Below are 23,348 nucleotides of genomic sequence, written 5' to 3' on the forward strand. Positions count from 1 at the left end.
GTCATCTAGCCTTAGCAACTTGGATGCAGGACTAACTTCGATTGCTACTGAGGATATTGATGAGGAAGGTGCTGTGCATGTAGATTGCAGGTTCCAGGATTTAACTGAGAGAAGGGACCTATATCCCCCTCATCCTGTTGCAATTCCAAAGTGGCATCCTCAATTCGTGAATCACCTGTTACACTTGGGCTGCTTATCCACATATCTGCAGAAATGCTGCAAGGATGTTTCTTTATGGGTATAGTATCAGAAAGGTCAGGCTTACACATAGCACTCGTGGATAGACTCTCCTCAGGGAGTTGTGTCATTTCTGAATATGAACATAAATTTTCTTTTAATGCCTTACTAATTTCTTCCAGCTCGGCTTTTACACATAAAAGTATTTGGGCACCACTTTTTGAGTCAGACTGACAAGGTCTTGCTTGGTCATGACTGATCTTTCAAGAAGATACCTCAGTGACGGTTGCAGAACTAGCACTCATAGAGAAAGGTGAATGCCTGATTATTTCCTTGCCACTGCGTTTGTAGTATGGCATGCTGGCAATTTTATTTTTTCCTGCAGTTAACTTTGCCTGGATTACAGGTCTTTTTTTTCTTTACCAAGGTAAAGTGTGCTTATTTTAAATTTTTGTTTCCCTGACTTATAAACACTATGCACTATAACATAGGCTTTAGCAGATGACGTAGAGGGATTACTATCATCATGACTGGTGCCAGCAGCTGCTTGGTTCTCTTGGTCGTCCGTGTACTGCTGTGAATCCATTTTGATAACACAGTACAATACGACTGCAGATTTTGAAGAACAGTAACAGCCCTATTATTTCTATTTCAGCAATGACAATTAGCTATGAAGCAATGGACCTCTCCTGTTTCTGTGTGAGCTATAATAACACAGTACAATGTGACTGCAGATTTTGAAGAACACTGACAGCCCTATTATTTCTATTTCAGCAATGACAATTAGCAATGGAGCAATGGACCTCTCCTGTTTCTGTGTGAACTATAACTCAGTAGAATGTCACTGGAGACTTTTAAGAAAACTGCCACCCCTCCTCTTTATGTTTTAGATATGACACTGCCCAACTGCACTAGAGACTGCCAAGAACCGTGCTACCCCTTCTGTGTCCCTCTGTGAAATGGCGCTGGATCGCCTTGGAGGGCGGTACTTCTAGAATCCAAAACTCGCAAGATCTGTCGACGCAACAATGATGTTTTGCCTTGTTTTCACTTCCGAGGGCGTGCAAAATTACCAATCTGGCTCGGATTGGCAAAGTTCTGGTGGGCTTGGTTCTCTGAGAACTGAACCCAAGCATCTCTAGTATTAGATGCCATCAGAACATTGCCCTAAAAATGGAGTAGGAGCTTCTGCTATCTGTAATGGAGTGGGGAGGTATTACTTAACTTTTTAGCAGAACTGCTGTGGAATGTCAAGTTTACAACCAACAATATTTTTAACTTCATTGTTTTTATCTGAAAATTTAAATTCACTACCCAGCTCTGCTTTTCTGAACATGCACTGGCCCCCGCACATGCTCGGAAGAGAGGGAGGCCTCTGGAAGGTGGCCGCTCCCCTTTGCTGCACCGCCTGCAGTGGCGGTAGTTCCATCCCTGGTAAGGCCGTACTGAAGTTGGAGCAATGTAGATGGGAAGATTAAATCAAGACCTAAGCAGATCTAAAGTAATTCAGGACACCACCAAGAGCTAGGAAGTCAGGTATAAAGAGTAGTTCAGGAGTTATAAAATTAATCAAAAGCAGAATAGTGGGTGATATTAAGATGGAGATGAGAATATTTTAATGGCTTATTCCCTACAGAAACATACAAGGCCTCATTTACTAACAATAATACTATTAATAACACTGTCTAAGTTCTATTAGACAGATAAAAGCTAATTGTTGATTGGTTGTTGTGGTAGTATTAGTAGATGAGCCCTACAGAACACACTGACATAGGGGTGGTCATTTTGAGTTGCATGCAAACCCTGTTTTTTTAGTGTAAAATACGCTTTGTTATACAGCGCGTGTGCTTGGAGAATGTGTATCTAGGCGTCCATTTTATGCTTTTTGCATATGAGTAACTTGCTTCTCCTTACGCCTGGAGACACGGAAGGTTAATGTACAGTAAAGGCATGTTCACATAATTGTTCTCTAGTTAGAGGTGGACAGAACTACAGATACGCCTATCAGGAGGCAAATTTTGTTGCGGGTGGTCTACCCCTGGATCAAACATCTGTGCTGATGATGATGATACATTTGCAGTTTGTTAAAAAAAAATAGAGACATTTTTAAAAAAAAAAAAGTAATCCAAGCACCAGAGCTCATAGTTTAGGCTTGTTGCTGCAATTGTTGGGATACGAAGAGCAAAAGCCGCAACCAGTGCAAGGCTATAACAGGCGGGGTTGGTCTCAATATAACAGGGAAACCTACATCATGGTGTCCCCCTTTTATAATGTGACACAGCCCATTAAGTATAGGGGAATTGGGCCTTCATAAAAAAAGAGTGGCCTGTAACTGCAATTAACTACAGTTCATTCACACATTTTGTCAAAGAATCACATTGTGGCAAAGCAGTTCATGGTAGCTAGATCCCACATGAGGTCCAGCCGCTACTAATCGATCAGAATGGCTTTCTCATGCTCTGACCAATCGGCACTAAGCTGTCATTTTCCAACTGGACTCCACAAGGAACAGTATGTGTCGCCTATATGTTTTTTTGCTTAGTTTTATTCCCTATGGGTTAAAAGCAGAAAGAAAGAAGAGGATCCCCACTATGGATTTAGGTGATGAATAAATTGTTAGTAGTGGATTTTGGGGAGAGTTTACTTTAATAAAATATTTCACTGTTTTTTTAACTGTATTTGAACAGGCTGTGGCTGGGTCACGATATAATAGGGTGACCCCAAGCAGTGGTTCTCCCTGTTATGTTGTGACCTGCCCAGCCTGCCATACTGGTTGCAGCTTTAGTGGTGGAATCCTATGCTAATCGTCCCCCCACAATTTTATCAGAAGATATAGCGCAACTCAAAATAAACACGAAAAAAGCGCTTACTTGCACCTTATATTATAAGCTTGCACTTTTGATGCAAATGCGTCCAACTCTAAATGAGCCTCAGTGAATGTACCAGAAGGAGCATATCCTGTGCACACCAGATGTGCCAGAGAAGCAAGTGAAGCTACAGCATAGCTGAGTATACACCTATTTACCAGTGCCACTTATATGTATATATATCTGCTTCTGTCTTTCTCTCCAGTTCAGTGTACATTGAAGAAAGTATCACTGATTCTTTGTTCTGTTTTCCTCAGTTATGCAGTAACTATTGGTCTCATTGACAAGCTGTATGGCTGCTTTATCTCTGTACAAGGTCCTGTTGATGAGAGTCCCAAAATGTCAGAGTTCCTGCAGGCAGCAACTACTCTATTACATGAACTCTGCAGGCTGTGCATGTCTGTAACTTCGAGGTAAGGACCTTCTTCAACATATTCTTTATTATATGACTCGGTAAATGAAGAGTTCTTAAGAAATTTTCCATGCTCTGGGTGTGGCCCTCCAAGGTTATTTTGTAGCCTACAGGTTTCTGGAGAATTCCTATTTCCTATTTCATAATGTATGGGTATAATATGGTATAATCTATTTAGAGCAAGTAAAGCCACTATTTGACAGTTATATACAGGTATTGGTTATCTAACCTGGAAACCTATTATCCAGAAGGTTCTGTAAACTACAGAGGTAAAAAGTAAGTAATTGCTCAAGTTGGTATTTTTGTTACATGTACAGACACGATCACTGGTGTTTCTTCCTTATGTCACTGTGAAGAACTCTGCTTCCATTCTCAAACATTCCATATAATAGGTTTCATATATGTATATAAAAGATTGTGAATAACTGAGCTGAATAATTTGCACATATGGGATAATGTACTGCTTGTTGTAACTTATAAGGATGTTTGAAGTTAGTTACAGTACCACAACCATAATTTAGACAGATCATGGGACTGTGAGGTGATATCTAATATCTGTAATCATTTGCAGTAAGTATATTATTCCTTTCTCCATGATTGGTGGGCTAGCTTCGCTATGTTCTTGGCTCAGAAAAAAAACTTGATGACAACCTCATTTGGAATGACAAAGTCCCTTCTTTCAAACAAGTGTGCCCATGTTTAGTTTTTGCCTGCTGATTATTTTTGATCAGCAAACAGTAAATAGCATTGGGGCATACTGGAGAAGGGGAGAGCTCATCCGGGCTCTAGAAATAAAGGGGCCACCCTCATTTTAAAAGGGGAGTCCCTTTAAAGTTAGGGCGTCCTTTTTTTGTTTTTAAAAAAATAATAATTAAACAGAAAAATTAACTAGAGGGGGGATGCTCCCCCACATTCCTTTTAAAAAAGAGAAGACTCTCCACTTTCAAACTAGGGTTTTTTCTTGTCTGGTGATCAATTATGATCTTGAAAATACAATGGAGCAGCTCTTTTAGAAACCATATTTGTAAGATATGGGGGCCAGCTAAATGTATTCATTGTCTTGATCACCTGGGACCACCAGACAAAGGAACACATATCTATGTAAATTACAGTATTAGGTGCATATTGTACTCCTGGCCCCCATTATGCCTAGCCAACCGATACAAATGGAGTACTAGTCTATCGGGCAGACTACTAGCTCTTCTAATAGGTATGATAATCCCTCTTTTTCTACCGTTTGCCCACCGTCAATGTTGTAAATAAATAATGATAAATATGAAAACATTTCCTCTACTGCGCCACCTCCTGGAATCTATTGTGCATTCCGGGTTTGGGATAGAAACGTAATTGCTGCGTGATTTGACACGGTTGTCTAGTTTCCTAAATTTTATGCCTTCCGCACCTGTTTTTCTTCAACCTTTACAATTCACTCACCTCCTATTTGAAAAAGCAAACAAACAGAAATTGATGATAACGCATAGGGTGCCAGGAGCACAATATACAAAGTTCTGTACTTCTTTATAAAAAAGAAAAAAAGCCTTTTTTTCAGTTGTTTTCCCTGTTTCTAAAAGAAGTTCTACCATGTGAAGTTTCAATGCAAATTGTACAACAGGAAATAGATAATACTTAGACATACATGTATTCTACACTTGAACAAAGTATAGCATCTTCATTTCCCTCCATTAGTTTGATAATAAAGATTCAGGGTGGAATGAGCAGTGCCATGTTCATACAGTGATAATGCTAACTTACTGCAGCGGTTTATCAGTAGCTGTGTCAGATCTCTCCTGCTGGAGAGAGAGCCAAGCAGCGCTGTAGGTGATTGGAAAAAGTCCTGGCTATATGTAAGTGCCACAACTCTGCTAAATACTGCAAATATTCAAGATCCAAACTTTTATTATTGGGAAGGAAAGGGATTTGGTAAACTGATTTTTAAGGTGGAAAGCCTCCTTTAATTTATATTCACTATCATTTACTTTTCTGATTCCTTATGGTTGAAAACCAGTATGTAATCTTGTCTGCTTCTGACAATTAACAGTTTTACAGAGACCTTTACAATTTCATACAGGGGTGTGTTTGACACCATAGAGGTATATTTACTAAACTGTGGGTTTGAAAAAGTGGAGATGTTAAATATAGTAATCAGTCAGATTCTAGCTGTCATTTTATAGAATGTACTAAATAAATGATAACTAGAATCTGATTGGTTGCCATAGGCAACATCTCCACTTTTTCAAACCCGCAGTTTAGTATATATAACCCCATAGAGTTCCCACATCAGTTTAATTGAAATCTGAAATCGCTACTCTATGATGTTAGGGAACCCTGCGTCTTCAACTATATCTCAGTCAGTGGTTTCCTGCTTGCCTTCACCCTCCCAGTACCATGGCATATAACCTGCTGTGATGTTCCTTACTGGCTTAGGTTTTTCTATCCTCACCCACTTCAAAATTGGGGACATTCAGACCTCAGTGTGATAAAAATTGGAACAAAGCATATGCTTTGACCCTAATCAAATGCATTTTAAAACCCGACTGTAGTTGGGCTTCTGCCAAGTTCTATTGCAGTGAATAACAGTAAAATAATTTTTTAAATCCTGTGGAGTGAGTTGAATTCATTCCCTGTACTCACCTAAAATCCAGCATGTGTTATTTTAGGTGCGTCTTGCTCTTCAGTGTTTCTGGAGGACATGTTTACCATAGAGATCAATGAATTCAATAATTACAGTTTCTCTAGCAATGTCCAATGTTTACTAAATGCACTTCACTGCACCAGAGGTACAGTGCCATTGTTTCACCTAGTGTGTGCGAGTTCTCAGGAAGCCAAGGAAATGTTAGAGTTCAGACTAATATCTCTTATAAACTTAAGTATATGTTTATTTTTCCATCAGAAGTCAGCAGCAAAGTCAGTGGCAATCATTTGCTAACTGAATAATAATCAATTGCGAGATATAAATATTTAACATTTCCCTATTAACCCAAAAGTGAGCAGTTCATGCCAGACAGCCCAAAAATATCAATGGCTTCATTTTGTTTTGTAAAAGGTAAGATGCCAGAAATGTTTTTGTTTGATCTCTCAATATATTTATATAGGAATAAGACCTACAATAAGACCTGATCCTTTTATATAATGTAGGAATGCAAACCATTTTTAAGGGTTCAAAACATTCTCTCACCACTGTACTGTGTAAAGATCAAACTAATTAAAGTTTGCAAGAAATGATGGAACACACTCAGATCAGCTAAAGCTCATTGGTTTCATTATTTGCATGCTTTATGCCTTTAATTACTATTGCGCTTCCCTATGTAGGTTTTCTCTTTTCAGGTTGTACACTTCTGTGACTTTGAAGCCAGCATTGGGCAATTGGCCAGAAAATAATCCTATTGAAATCAATAGGATGATTATAAGGCATGTTCATAAATGTGGTCAAAAGATAACTGCAGGTGGCCCCTATCGTCCATTGTGTGCAGTCATCTTCGGACTACAATAACAGACCCCAAATGACACTGGAAGAGATCAGATCAGAAGAGATGCTCGGCCCCAGGGCCTGAATAGCCGTATCTTGTCTAAAATTGGACAGTAATCATGTACACTGGCAATGATGCTGAGTGTGACGGTCGGCCCATGTATGGCTAACATACTGTATGTATTATACAATATAAAGTCACAGTGCTGCAGATTACGAAGTCATTGTTGGCAACCCAGCTTGTAGATAGACAGAATTAGAACATTGCCACCTGCTGGTGATAAGAATCCACAGACGGATATGAATCAGCAATGGTGGTACTTTTGTTTTACATAGTGTGTATGTGTGATGATAAAACTGAAATGATATTAACCAGTTCCATTTGTATGTAACTGAACTACTTGATTTTAGCCTGCATTGTTTACACCACAAAACCAAAATTTGATACTGATTGGATTCCCACTAGTAACAGATACTCTTTCTTTCTGTATCTTATTTTTTGGGATTGCTGAATAGTCCCTTTCATTTTCCTGTACTAAATTTCAAAAGTATACATGATTGAAACTGACATCCCAAACCAACCGGAGACATCGGGAACCTCCTAACTATACTATCAGCCCTAAATGTAAACATGGCTCCAGTAACGCAACTAGAAATATTTTTGTTGTTGGGAGTATTTTTGATGTGTGGTTACAGCTCTTTTCATACCATCAACCCATGTGGTAATGCTTGCAGAGAAAGCTATCAGATGCTATGTAGAAAGAAAGAGCAGCAGGATAAAAAGGAAAACAATGTCTTTGTAATAGCTGTGCATTGCTGAAGATTATTTTACAGTAAATAAAGAAATGACGTTGATGGAAAGATTTGCCCTATCTAGTCTGTGCCGTTTCCTGTGTTCCAGATAAAACACTGTTTAAAGGCTAAGACCATTTGCATGTTAATTCGTCTATAAAATAACTTCTGTCTATACTTACATTTCCTTGCTGTTTAGTGATGCACAATTTCAATAAATAAAATCTGCACCTATTGCTATCTAATGATAACAGCTCGATCCCAGGGCCTATGTAAAGTAAATTTTCATAGGTTAAGATAGCTCCTTATTTTGATCAATTATTTGCAGAAAATATTCATAAAATTGGCTTTCCACTGTAAGATTTTGGTTGGAGTGACTGGCCTCTGTTACTCAGGCTGCTTTATGGTGCCCGCAAGGTAAATAAGGTGCCTATAGTTTAGTGCCTCCTACCCTAGACTGAAATACAGACAATTCTATGCTAACTGTTGTTCAGTTGTTCTTTTGCATAAATGTTAAATCATTTTTTTCCTGTTTCAATTCAGTTCCTGGGACATATTTGAAAGCTCTCAGGATCCCACAGGACTGTCATTGGCACTTCAGAACTCAGATGTTGTCGGTGTTCTGCATATGTTGTATTGTGCACTGTTTCACAACTCCTCCTCCGACTCCAGCTCTAAAGAGACCTATGAACAGAACACTATCCAAGTTGCAATTCACAGCCTGAGGTTCCTTAACAGCTTTGCTACACTTCATCTCCAGTCGTTTCAGGTAACCATTAAAATGTGGCTCAAAACTACTCTGAAAATCACAAACATTTTCAAAATTATTGACATGGTATAACTGGAAATATTTACTCAGTCATCATCATAAACTGGTTCTTTGACTGTAACTCAATTACATATTCCTTATTTTATGGTACTGATGTCTTATGAAATTTTGATAAGAGCTAAATTAGTTTTCTATAGTTTATCTTTCTGCAAGTAACAAATGTGTATGACTACAGTATGTGTATTGTAGGTTTGGCATCCCAAGTGCAAACCATAGCACGAATATCTATCCCACACCAACAGCCTACTTACATTGAGTGTCCAGTATGCAGCATTTGAATGGTTTGGATATGAAAAAAGGATCAGTGCTTAACAAAGAAGAGTAATAGAGGGCCTCTGTTGCTTCCTAAAATACCTGCTAATTGGGGAATGTCCAACCCTATAGCACAATTAAAAATATTTGTAGAAGAGGTCTGATGCAGATGAGACTCTGAGACAGAATAAACGGAGGGGAGTCTAGCTTAAAAATTAGCTATTCTTGCTTCCCCACTGTTTCTTCCCCCTAAGGGTCTGATCTGTGCCTCTCAGGTACCAGCACTAGTATTCTCTAACCTGGTTGCCCAAAGTGCACCACTGCCTGCACTAGATTGCTCTAGTTTCTTCTGCTCTGCTATTATGAACTTTTGCTATTGCTTCTCGAAAGAGAGCTGTTATTAATTCAAATATTAGAGTGGAAGAAAATCTCTATTATGGTGCTTCCAAATGAGAGTCAGTCCCCTGCTGTGCATGTGACATAGACACATAATGTGCTATTTCTGTTCTCAAGACTTCCCAGGCTCTGACTTTCTACTTGTTATATGTCAGTTTGTTGTAGGTGCAGAGGGCCTGTCTCTGGCTTTCCGGCATGTGATTAGTTCCCTGATTTGGTTTTGCACTCAGTACACCTGTGAGGATCTTCTTCATGAAATTATTGTGTGTGTTGGATACTTCACAGTGAACCATCCCGACAATCAGGTGAGTGACAGTAATCAGTCAACATGTTACTTTGGCCTAGACTCACCTACCTAATAAGTAGTGTGTATCACACTGTATTTTGTTTGAAAAGAAAGAGTTACACATTTTGGGAGCTGAGCTCAGTGCTTGTGTTATTTGTATGAGGATAATAAAAATGTCCCTTCTGAGCAGCAAGCTCTGCATTTTGCATTAAATGCTTTTCATAGGTATGATTTAATGTCCCTTTCAAGACTAACCTGTCCAAAGAGGCTTTTCTTTATCTGAATCCATTGTAGAATGACCTCTCGTTTTGTGGAGAGTTAGAACAACCTTGCATGCATGCTTCTGGATGTTTTTTGTTATTTAATAGTGCAGTGACATGCAGGCGCGGGCTGGCAAATTTCAGCCTGGGGGGCACACAGGCGGCGCATCACATGACACGCGATGCGGCCGGCATTCAGGTAATATTGCATCTATGGGGCGGCCGGCCCAAACAGCGGTCAGACTGAGCAGCCCGGGGGGCTGGTGCCCCCCGGCCCAGCCCGCCCCTGGTGACATGTACTGTTTTACTCAGGGAGAACTAATCTGTTGCAGTGTTTCTTGTATTTTAAGTTCAATGTAACATGTTGAGGTGCCTCTGTAGATACAATGGGTTGAGAAACTCTGATTTATTATATATATCTGACATACCTGTCAAACTGCATATTTTAGGAGGTCAGGACTAGTTCTCTCTACCCCTGGTCAGTGTTAGTTCCCTGCTTGTTTAATGCTATAAGATCTGTTGTTTGTGAATCAGTCATGTATTTGCTAAGTCTACTGAATAAGTAATCTATTGTTTTTAGTTGTTATACTGATATTTTTCTTGTCTCTTTAATGTTATTGCTATAACAGTGCATTCAAAGACATTTGTCTTGAAAGGAGCACTCCCAGTTAGACGTTAAAGTTTAACTAATCTAACCCGTCCCCTTAGAGGTGTCCCGGGAGCTGCACGCTGGGCTCCAGCTGCACTGGCAATACTAGCCCAGAGCGGTAAGGGATAACATAGCACTCCGCAGAGGGGATATGTGCATGTGTGACCTGGCTAGCACCATCATCCAGACTTGGGCTTTCAGTTCAACTTAGTAGGAAAAAAACCATAATAAAAATATGTAAAAATAATATGCTGAAAATATAGGTCATTGAAAAATGTTCTTTATTCAAAAAACATTGAGCTGGTTCATGTATCTGTCGCGATGTTAGTTAAGTAGGCTGTTGTTGGCGAGACACGCCATCATGACCATTACCACTAACGATAGCACTGCTGTCACTGGAGGTGAACCCTTGATATTTAGGGTGAAGCCCTTTTTTGCCTGATATAGAGCTTTTTGTTCTTTAATAAATAGACCCCATAGTTTCAAATCCATGTTTTATTTTATTCTCTAACCAAGGTTGAAGTTCATAAGCAATTAGAAAATAAATTATGCTTGACTAAAAACACACTCGCCCTAATATATATTTTCCATTTTTTATTTGTTTAATGTCAAGATTAGGAAATTAATGTTTAATAAAATTTTTGTAGGATTTTATTTTGCTTGTTTAGTTTTTGTTTTATTATCCCACAGTCCTACAATGTCTTGTGGGCGTTGCCTAGTGGCAGGGTGGTTATAATGTGGGTCTGGCTTTATATCATTTCTGGCATGCTAACGAAGGGGTGGTGATCACCCAAACTTTAGCTCATAATACCTGCCCAAGGGCATGACATAATTATATTCTAACAAATGCAGTTCTCTGTGTTGGACGCGATTAGGTGAAGAACATTTTGGCAAAAAGTGTGTCTTTAAATACTGGGATCCAAATTAGCTATCAACACACTTAAAGAGTTAAGTGCTTCCATAATAAATCATCTGCTTTTAATGGGTTCCCTGCGCGTGATTAATATTTCTCAGATGCTTTTATATTTATTTCATTGTATTGATTCATATTGCCATGATTGGGTTTTGTCTACAAAGTGTAACACAAAGCAGATTTCTGCTCTGATAGCTGTTAATTTGCTACAAGCAGCGTTTAGGGCCAGCATCAAAACGGCCTATGTAAAAGAAAAAGTGCTTCATAGAAGTTTATCTCTTTTCCTGCACCTGTCATACAAGTGATTAAACTGCTTGGGAACCATGTCAAACGTTTCATGGAGAAGCTAAATAATTGATAATCTGCTATTTGTCTACTGTGTCAAAAGCTCTTGCGTGACACTATTTTTAGTCTTCATGGATTTGTTTACAGCTATATTATTGGTAGAAATCAAAGGGATTTTCTTAATGATCAAATGTGCCAAACTGATTTTCTTTCTTTTGCTGAGGAAGTATGTAGAACTTTAAGGATTACTGGAACTGTAATACTTTATTGAAATATGCTATGAAATATACTTATCTGGCCATTTATTTCTCCAAGGACAGAGGACTTAAAAATAAAAACATTTCTGCCACATGTTGCTACAGTCCCCTCTGACTAAAATCCAGCAATATGATCTCAACTGCGCACTTCCCTCACACTCAGAAGGATGGATATGATGACTCCTTGTATCAAGGCACTACGAGAACCCCTTCTTGAAATCTCTTGTATCCCAATCGCTGTCATCATCATCATTTATTTATATAGCGCCACTAATTCTGCAACGCTGTACAGAGAACTCATTCACATTAGTCCCTGCCCCATTGAAGCTTACAGTCTAAATTCCCTAATATAGACACACACTCACACACAGACACAGACAGACAAAGAGGGAGATAGACAGACAGAGACTAGGGTCAATTTTTCATAGCAGCCAATTAACCTAGCAGTATGTTTTTGGAGTGTGGGAGGAAACCGGAGCACCCAGAGGAAACCCACGCAAACACAGGGAGAACATACTGTCCAATCTATTAATAAAGATTTACGTTCGCAGAGTGGAGAAACTTTTCACACTTAACCTTCTTTCTGCTCTCATGCAATATACTGAAAAGTAACCAGTAAACCATAACAGTTTATTAAAACAAATGATTACAATTTATATATTATTTATGTTGACCCATGTTACATGTATTTACTCAATGCATGCAAGACACAGGTCTTGCCTAAACTTTATGTCATCCATAAACACAGTTCATGTTTCCCCCCGCTCAGGCATTCATTATTCCTAGTCTTCCAGTTAATGATCTCCCCCAAGGTATATATACTATTATTCAAATATGAAGAAATAACAACATCTGGAGATAATGGTAAACAGTAAAGGTATTTAGATGTCCAGGATGTGTGTAGACTGCACAGGTTAAAGGAGTGGCGGTGAGATGACTTTTTTTAATTGGCAGTACAGTACACCAATTTTCTAGCAGACATTCTCTAGGAATTCTGTGCTATAGAATATAGAATTCTATAGTACTGTAAATATTACAAACCTCTCAACTTGTAGATGTCCATAATAGATGGACATCTACAAGCGATCGTCTGAGTTTTGCTGTGACACAAGCACGAGAAGGGTGTACTGTCACACCACACTGTCTGTAGCCCCTTCATGTCACTACAGTACCGCTGGGCTGTCATGCACCTGGTAATAAAGGGGCTCCTCTCAGTGGGGCACACACCACAGCTGTCAGGGAATTGGGACAAATGTACTAATTCATTGGACAGCGGGACAACCTCCTCAGATCGAGACTGTTCTGCCTACATCAGGACAGTTGGGAGGTATGGTATTGTATAGAGACAAGGAAATTGTCCAGGGTTGTTCCTGGCCTCAGTTTTCCCACCTCTCTCCAGTACATTACATAGATTACAGTCCCCTTTAAAAGCTGTGCTATTTTGGCACTGTATAAAGACAGTTTGAGAACCGTACATTATATAGGTGTCTCACTTATCCTACTGATCCTCATTACCACACATCTTTGTGATGTCAAATACCTAAGGGTATACCCTTATCTGTGCACAGGATTCACTGCAACTGATCCCTCTCAGCAGTGCTGTCTGGCAGTGTGAGGGCGAGAACACATCTACTTGTGTAGTACTATTAAAGTGAAGACTCTCTAGCACAATCCATGTGTTGCGGAAAGGTCTCACTACAGCAGCTCTACTTAATCCATATAGATCACGGTGAGATCACTACAACACACAGAATCCATAGCTCAGTGCTGGTTATTGATACAAAATTATTAGATTAGTTTGTGTTATTTAATGTACATGCAGCACATGTACAGTATATGACAAGCTAGAAGCTTTTTAATACACTGTTTCTCTTTCTTGATGCAGGCACCCTATAAGAGCAGTAGTGAACAGCCTGCCCAAGACACTTTAATACCTAAAGCACCTTCCTCTCATTAGTCACCGCTAAGCCTGTACTGTCACCTGCTTTTCATCTAGGCAGAGATATGTGTTTACTGTGTGCCCAGCAAGCAATTTATTAGTAGGCAATCTATCAAAAGTCTTTGTCCGCAGAGAATTGGTCCCAATCCTGTTTAGAGGAGTCACATTGTGTGCTATCTTTTTAATTAAACCATATGCTTATGTTTTGACTGTAACAACGGAATCTTTAATTAAGGTAGTTAACCTAATTAACCTAATTGGGCTATGTTAAATTTGCATTTTGGATGATCTAAATAAAGTAATTTAATTTCAGTGAATAGGTTTGACGTGAAGTCTGACCTGATTGGTTACTGTAGCGAGTTAGAATCTGGAATTTAGAGTAGGTTACTCTTATTAATTTTACTTCTGCTAACAGCAGAACATGTAGACTGTACATTTATGCTGGTAACAGCACAATCATTGTATGTATTCCTTGTTAGCTTGAATATTTAACCATTATTAAAATTACATATTTTACAAGTTCATGGCCTGTTATCCCCTCAGTCTGTGTGCTTGTTTTTATACAAGTACTTAAAGGGGGAATTCAATTAAACGTGATGTGTCACTGGGACAATCCACACCTGACCTGGGTCTTTGTGCCCTTTCCAGAAATCTGGGCTTGTTTCATTGTGCATTTAACGTTGTATCTGCCTCACCATCTCTAATACTGTACAGAGAAGACTGGGATCTAAGTGTCGTAGAGCCAATAAAGGCATAATGTAACCTCCATTTGAAGGGGCTCTAGCCTGGACTTGGTTTCTGTTGTGTCCTAGTCTCTGCTGTAGGCTCCCATAAAGAGAGAAAAACAGGTGATGCTGCACCACAGATATCCAGCCAAAACAGTGATATGTTTATTCAGCTTGGTTTTATAGTATTTTTATCATTTCTAACACAAAATCATAACCCTATATTTTGAACCATCTATATTAATTTGATAATAAAGCATTTTCCCACCCAGTTTTTCCATGGTTTTGTTGTCAAACACTCATAATTTCCAGCCTGCTCTCTACACCTCTTACTTCAAACTTTCAAAATGGCCACCTCTCTGTCTACTTTGGACTCCATTCCCAAGTAAACAAGTCTCAATTTCTGTGCAAAAATATAATACACAGTCTGTATAGCCAATTACATCTGCCCTACCGACTAGTAAAAGGTAATAGTGCTACAGTGTTTTTTCCCGGAGTTCCTCCCCTCTTCTTATATCCCTAACTAAAAACTTTGTGGTGGGAGGAGAGCAGCAGAACCAATCACAAGCCACAACTAAGATATTGCAGCTCGCAACCAATCTTCTTATGACGACCAACCAGTCGTCATAGAGCATTCCCACACATTCATACATCTTCCAGCAGACCACAGAAAACCATTGATTGACGCATACACAAAGTATGTGTATTATGTGGCTGTTTGAGCTTCTAGTATCTAAACTTAGATGAAAGTTTTTTTTATAATTTTATTCTTCAAGTAGTGCATTTCAATGTTTTTGTTGCACTGGTAAAATTGCAGCTTTAAGTGTGCTTTTCTGCATAAAATGCACCTGGGTAGTGCACAAGGCATCTCTCTGTATAGGCCTCAGCATGAGTACAGGCACCTACAAGCACATGTGAAAATCCAGAAATTTAGCAGTGAAAAAGAGTCTCTAAGTCATCTGCTATGATGTGCATTTTCCACTCCCTGAAAATAATTTAAATATATTGCCCTTTTTTGAATGTAACGGCAATACACAACAAATTCCTGACCCATATTAAGCAAGTAACGACCTGATACGTTCAGTTCCTCTAATCAGAAGCGGGAACTTTTGTATTCAGTGCTTCCCGCATATTTGCAAATTTGTAAATTATATTTGTTTTCCTTGACTTTATGACCACATTTCTCAGCTGCTCAGTTGAAGCCTACTAGAAGAGGGTTTTATGTTGTGTAAATCAGTCCAGGGGGTAAATGTATCAAGCTACAATTTTTTCCACTGATTTTTAAATCGCCGCAAATTGCGAGTGACAATCATCAATTTGAAGAGCAAAATCGCCATATGTAAGAGCAAAATCGCCATATGTATTAAGTAGCGATTTTTAGTGTGATTGTCAAAATCACTGTTCATCTCTTGCGATTTGCGGCGATTTCAAACTCGCCCGTGTTTCGTTGAAAATAGCAATTTTAAAACCAATACCCATTTCTGATTGCGATTTTAGCCTCACTAACATTATATTAAGAAAAAAAATCCTGGGGTCCCCCCGTTTAAACACTATCAACCCTAGCACTGTCAGCCTACTGCTGGTTGCATGAAAATCAGGCCCCCACCGTGTCCCCTCCCCCCATTTATACCTCACCAGCACTAAGCAAACCAGCTGGGGTGGGTGGCACTATAGCAGGTGGACGCTGGGCAGGGGGTCCACCTGCCATAATGACAACCAACCCCAGGCTGTTCAGCACTGGGCTGGATTCCCTATGGAGTGGGGTCCGCAAAACAACATGCAGGACCCCCTCTAGGAACACCCAGCCCAGTGCACTAGGGCTCTTCCTACACTCCCAAATACCAACATGTCCTGACACCCATGGCTTGCTGCGACCTGTAGTTCCACAATCAAAAATGTTTTTTACAAAAACACCATACAATTGTTTCTAGCTATGCTCCATGTATTTTAATTTGCAATGTCTCTGGTGATTTTGTGCCTTTCTTATTTACTTCCTCTTTTCCCCCTCTGTCCTCCCCCTTCTCTTTCCCCATTAATATAATGCATAAAACTAAGAGGAGACTTTTTGTAGATTCCTTTGTTTAATATGATTTTTGTATTCTCTCTGCTGTTTCCACATTAAATTAAAACTTTTAAAAAAACACCCTCATTAAAACCACATAGCTTTAATAATAATAAAACCCCAAAGTTTGCAAACAAAACCCTCTTTATTACCATATGATTTTATTAAAAATAAAAAATCCCCAAATCCTCACCAATGTGATATCTTCATTTGTTCCCAGCAGCTTGCAATCCAAATTGTCTGGCAACCCATGTCCAAATAATTTGTAATTCCAAATAAGGTCCATGAAGATGTCCCAATATAAATTGTAATTCCAAATAGTCCATACTTGAAAATGTCTTCTTATCTTCTGGTCACAAGGACCCCATTTTGTAATCCATCTGGAACATGCTTGAATGAAAAAAGAAAACCATCATAGATGACGTTACTTTGCTCGTGCATAACACAAGCTATGCAACGCTAATGAGAATAACAGAGCCGCAAGCTTAATTTAAAGTATAAGGGGGTTTCCCAGGGGTGTAGGAAGAGTCCTAGTGCTTTCAGCACTTGACTGGATGTTACTAGAGGGGGTCCGCACGTGTTTTTTGTGGACTCCACCCCCTAGGGAATCCAGCCCAGCAATGAAAAGCTTGGGGATGTTGTCATTAAGGCAGTGTGACCCCCTGCCACGTGTCCCGCTGCTATAGTGCCACCCACCCCGGCTGGTTTGCCTAGTGCTGGTTGTGTGGCAATCTGGGGGACCCCACGCAAATTTTTTCCAGATTTTCACTCAACCAGCAGTAGACTGGCAGCGCTAGGGTTAATAGACTTTAGATGGGGCGACCCAACGCATTTCTTTTAAAAAAAATCATCTAATTTTTACATTATAGAGCCGCCGCATCCTACAGCTGTATAGCCCAGCAGTGTAACAGTGATGTGTTTGCCAATCTTGCCTCTGGAAAGCAGCGTGTTGTATCTGGCGATTTTGAATTCAAACTTGGGAGAGTTTGTACAATCACAGCTTCATACCTATGGCAACTTGTATAGCTAGTGTTGGTAAAAATTGGGCCTGCGATTTACAAAGAAACACATCTCTGGCGAATTTACATCAAATTGTCATTAAATACATTGGCGAGTTTAAACTCACCCGAGAAAATCGCTGTAAATTTAAAATTGCAGGTTGATAGATTTACCCCCATTTGTGAGGTGTTGTTTATTTTGTGTTGGCATTGCAAATCTATAGCTGAAGGGGGTCATTTAGAGTTGGACACAAACTCTTTTCTTGCATAAGATATGCATGTACGTACTGTGCATGCGCACCAAAGATGCATATGCACGCGTTCATATCAACAGTTCCTTGACTTGAGTCTTCTTATGACCGGTGAGGCTGAACAGCGGAGTGGAGATTAATGCAAGTATAGGCCAAGTACAGTAACAAGTATACAAGGATGCATATGCAGGTACACCCGTCAAGAGGGGGCTCAATCCCTGGAGCAATGGTATGTGCTGGTGATAATGATCATCAGCATGGACCTTTGCAGTATATAAAAAGAAAAAGATTTAAAAAAATAAATTACTTTTAATGTGTGACCTTGCAATGTCAGGTCGCCCATGCACAGAAAGGGGCCCCAACTGGCAATCGAAGAGGTAAGTCTCTGCTTACTGCTGCCAGGATAAGGATGAATAGCTAGAATATTGTCTATCACTGCGAGTTGTGAGAAAATCTCTTCAATCACTATTGTTTGGTAAATAGATCCCTATAAGCAATTACCATTCTGCAAAACAGTAGCAACATACGTTACAAATGATACTAGTAAAAATGTGGCCTATTCAAAAATAAGCACTGAAAACCAGGGTGTAGCTAGACGTTTGTGGGCCCTATAGCAAAATCTAGTACAGTCCAATAGTGAAAACACATAAATACACATTAGTCTTTGACAGGCTGCCCTCTCCTGCAACTACAGTTGTTACACCTTTGCTGAAATCATCATAGTAAAATGTCCAGTTAAAGAAGCTGTTATATACTAGACTGGTGTAGCTCCTAAACCTGTTGTCGCTGAATTGTACTAGCTTATAAGAGCAAAGATACAAATGTTTTCCATGCGCTTTTCCATTGCCTTATTAAATTAGCCTGAAAGTCTCTTGACATAAGACGTGTTTTTTTCTTTTAACCGTATGTTAAAGTGCACCGTCAGTTTAACTAGGATAACTACACATAATCTTTCTCTCCGTTTGTATTCACAATATGCTTGACATGTCATTAGTCCTTCAGGCCATAGAGATTTGCAATTAATTACAACATTAGTAATTGCTTCACTATCACAGCTTTCAATATTGAAGCTTATGAGGTGTTTTGTCCTGTTTTTATAGACTTTGATAAGAGAGCATAAGATGTATCTGCTAAATCATACAATGATGATAATAACTGTTTTGAATGTTTGCTACTTAATATATGTAGCCGCCAGACCCGACACCATTGCTCCTTTAATGTCTACAATGTGATTGGCGACATTGTGAATGTCACCTATCACACTATCGATATTGTCAGCCTGTCAGCACAGTGGAAGTGTTGGCAATTAGCCTGCCGACATTTCCAGTGTCAGAATTATGACAGCCACTATTATTTATTAGGTGCCACAGACTTTGCAGCACTGTACAGCAACAAAACAAAATATATGCAGTAATAAAACATGAATACAATAACCATACACCAGATATTACCTAGGCGCAAAATAGCATAAAAATACAATACATGTCGCTAACATAGCAAACAGTACAATACAGCATACCAAATGCATCGTACAATGTAACAGGGGCGTACAGACAGGACCGACAGACAGGAGACAAAGGGTAGAGAGGAACCTGCCCATGAAAGCTTAAATTGTAGCAATTATTATACTAATTATTTTGTTCACTACAAACAGTTTATTGGTGCATCGTATGATCCACACAACACATTCAATCAATTCCTCTCATTTTCTGTTTTATTTCAAAAAAATATTACTTAAAAATGACCCCACCGCTATATTTTAAAGAAAAAAATATTAATCACTAGCTCTGTATTAAAACTGGACCGTCTGTGCAAAAGTATCCCTCTTAAGTCATTTCATTGTTAAGAGGTATAAACCCTTCTCTTTCTATAAATACATAAGTCGCCATTCTCCTCTTCTTGCTGTATGTTGCAATGTTTTTATGACTTTCAAGTGGATAACTTGACTCCTTGATTTAGCTCTGAAACTATGTGGTCACAGTAGTCCTATGTACAGGAGGACCTAATTAGAACCCTCACTACAACCTCATATTCCCCAGCCGGGCTCTATAAGCTTCAGAATATCCGTGTGGTTCCTCTATCAACCTTCCTTCTGCCACCGTGCCTACCCTTTCTACAAGGGGATAGGTTATAGCTCAGAGCAAGCTGCATTCTGATTCACTATAGCACAGGTGCTTCTGCTTTTCAGTTTGCTTGCATCTACAACTGCAATGGTGACGGTCATAGTGATCGCTACACCAGACAATGGATGCTTGAGAGCTATACTATATGATAGGCAATAGTGGCTGTATTATATGCTGAGCAATGGGATCTGTATACTGGACACTGGTGGCAATATTATATACTTAATAATGGCAGCTATTTTATGTACTTGAAAATGTCCATGTAGTGCTCCAAATGGGCTCAAATAGGCAATCTGATGCTGATTGCAGCACTTTGACATCATTTTGTACAAAAAGGAACTGTACACAGCAAAACTGACAACAGAAGTTCAAATGATCGCAGTTGATGCCACACAGGTCATTCAACAATGGGCTATACCTTTAGGTACATTTCTGATTAATTGCAAAACTGTTAATGGACCTTCAAGTGGATACTATACAAAAGAGATAAAGAGATGTAGCAGTGTCAAAACCTAACCAAGCTTGTAGTGTTTGCAGCCTAAATGCTGAAAGATTTTACATTTTTTACATAAATATAATCAACACTGCAGTTTCTCGATCCATATATACTAAACCAAAGTTATAATGCTTAAATTACTTTATACATTTTTTGATTGAATCTGCCTTACCAAATTACTCTCCAATATTGTGCAAATAAAGTATGAGATAAAATGACCACCCTAAACACAGAATGAAGGGGTCATCACATAAGGAAACACCACTGCTTGGACATATAGTAAATAACCTACCATAAAACAATAAAGCATTATTACACTTTATTATATCCATTTCTCCCCATTGTGTCTTGCCTAGTTGGTATGTCCCCATTTAGTTTCTTTCCTATTTGCTTGACCAGGTCAGAATACAACTAGATCGTTGAAATAAAGTAGCATACGTAGAGAAACATTTTATAGTGTAATACATAAAGATAATACAGTATAACACCGAGTGCTGCAGTCAGCTTACTTAGCTGGCAGACTTAATTAAATTTCCTGTCCAAACTCTTCTTACTCCATCTGTATATAGAAGTTCTCAGAGAAATTTGGAACATGTTCTGCCGAAAATGCTGAAACAGTGTGACCTCCATGTGCAGAGTCCCAGCAGTGACACTTCGCTGATTGAACACACCCGACTGTTTATATACAGGCAGAGAATTCACAGACACCACTTTCCAGAGGGTGCACAAACGTCAAGAGTAATTTTTTCAAACTTTTTATAAATAATCTGTCAGAAACGCATCTGATAAACAGCCCTGAGCTCAGTCTGCAGTTTATATTCAAGAAGAGTCTAAGCCTGCAGCATATGAAAATCACAAGAAATTGTCTGATGTTAGCTGGGATTGAAGTGGAACACTCAGCTAATATATGCAATAAAAGAAACCTTTTTTATTATTATTATTATTTATTTTATTTATTTATTTTATTGTTTACAAACACAAGTATGCATTACGAAACAGAGTAAAAACAGAGACCGACAACTTGCTTGAAAGTGCACTAAATCTACTACCCATTATCTGTCTTTTTTAGGTCTATAGTATTGCAAAAGTAGTAATTTTCAACTTTTTTAAAGAATGTAGCACTTTTTTTATTCTGCTGATACAAATGATTTTATTTGAGGGTTTATTGTACTTTTAGAATTTGGATGGACAAGATTATAATTTAGTTAAGACTCGGGATAGTTTAGAGATTGCATTAGATTTATGGTTGGGATCATGGGCGGATTGGGAACTTAAAGTGGCCCTGGAAAAAATTCTTGAAGTGGCCTCGTGTGAGCAGGACCAAATCAGCTGTAGGTGGGGCTAACACAAAAGTAGGTGGGATTTAGAACTACTGGAATATGGTTGTAGTTACATTTAGGAAAACCTAGATGTGATGACTTAATAAACATTGGGTCATTACTAAGGCAATGCAGGGAAAAGGCAATTGATATGGTTCCTTAATTGGACCACCACAGTGGATTATGGGATCATGGGTTCAATACCAACCACGGCACCATCTGTGTGGAGTTTGTATGTTCTCCCCCTGTTTACAAGGTCCCCATTCAGATGTTGCGGTTTCCTCCCACAATCCAAAGACATTGTGTGTATGTGTGTAGGTGTTGACTGTATAGTTGATAATATGTGCACATATAAACGTGCATAAAAACATTTGTGATTGATATTTGCTGTAAGCACTGACATACTTCAATATATTTAGACTGTAAGCTCCAATGGCGCAGGGGTTGATGTGAGTGAGTTCTCTGTACAGCGCTGCGGAACTAGTTGCGCTATATAAATAGCTGATGATGATGAATATATCCTTTTCTGCAGTGCTCTGCACAGGAGCACAGTCTGAATGTATCTGTACATTTGGAAATTCTTCTAAGTGACTCGGTTGTTTGCAACGGTATTTTCTTTTTTTCCCTTTCAGTCTTTTCTCGTCCCCTTCATTTTTTCTCTCATTACCTTTCATGCCATCTTTTAATATAACTAGGATTGATGTAAATAAAGGTAGTTCAGTCTCATGTATCTTTATTTTGTGTTTCCTTTCCTCTTCCCTGTCTCATTTTCTATTCCCTCTATCTTTATACTTTTATTCTTTTCCCTTTGTCCCTGAGTTTCTCATTTCTCATTACTTTTTTCTTATCTGTTTTCTTTCTCTCATGGCTCGCTGAATAATGTAGAGATAAGGCTAGTTGTCTTCTATTATAAAATACATGGGGTCTATACTTAGTTATATTTACCGCTTTTATTAAGTATAATAGGTAGGCCTGTATATTTTTGATTAGATTAAAGTAATGATGGCAGCGGCCAATGTCTAGAAAACAACTCCAGCATTCCAATGAGTAGGATTATCAAAAGGACATGCTACTTCATTTCATCCACAAGTGCTAAAACACAATATAGGGACCATTTGGATTTCGTAGTACAGATCACCCCCTTTTTCAAGTATGGCAAAGTGTAAGACAGCTGACCAGTGTTACCAATCATTGTATATTCATAAGAGTGTGTGCAGCACTTTCTATCTGGCCTCTCGGTACTGTTCCTTATTTTCTCACCTCGCCCATGTAGCTTATTGAACATAATACACATATAATTTTACCCCCCCCCCCCCCCCCAACTGAAGGTGGTAGTGCATACCTGTCATTAGAAGAAAGAAATGTCTAACAGGATCAGCTATCCCAGGCCCCATCACTTGGAGGGAGACATCCTGGCTGTGGATAGAGCTGTGCTACACTCTGTTTAATGTGTGTTTATACCTGGGCCTGAAATATTATGCAGTTTGAGACAGGGAATGAGCCTTCCCTCCTCCACCAGTTATTACCCTGCTGTGGTGCCCAGTGAAGGAGCAAGAGAGTGTTGGGATACACCTGAGAAGGGGAGAATGGTGGG

General features: G+C 39.1%; 1 protein-coding gene across 3 annotated transcripts in view; it reads left to right on the forward strand.

The window, feature by feature from the left end:
- The window catches only part of SCAPER (S-phase cyclin A associated protein in the ER), a 204,954-nt gene that overhangs the window by 155,669 nt on the left and 25,937 nt on the right, over nucleotides 1-23,348 (forward strand). For 2 of the 3 annotated variants that reach the window (XM_075208424.1, XM_075208425.1), the window contains exons 26-28: nucleotides 3,302-3,457; nucleotides 8,258-8,483; nucleotides 9,347-9,496. In XM_075208424.1, the coding sequence (XP_075064525.1) occupies nucleotides 3,302-3,457; nucleotides 8,258-8,483; nucleotides 9,347-9,496 (532 nt within the window). Of the gene's footprint in view, nucleotides 1-1,067; nucleotides 1,447-3,301; nucleotides 3,458-8,257; nucleotides 8,484-9,346; nucleotides 9,497-23,348 lie in introns of those variants that run through there. The other variant, XM_075208426.1, reaches the window with a different exon arrangement.

The sequence above is a fragment of the Mixophyes fleayi genome, chromosome 4, assembly GCF_038048845.1.
Source record: "Mixophyes fleayi isolate aMixFle1 chromosome 4, aMixFle1.hap1, whole genome shotgun sequence".
NCBI classification, from domain to species: Eukaryota; Metazoa; Chordata; class Amphibia; order Anura; family Limnodynastidae; genus Mixophyes; species Mixophyes fleayi.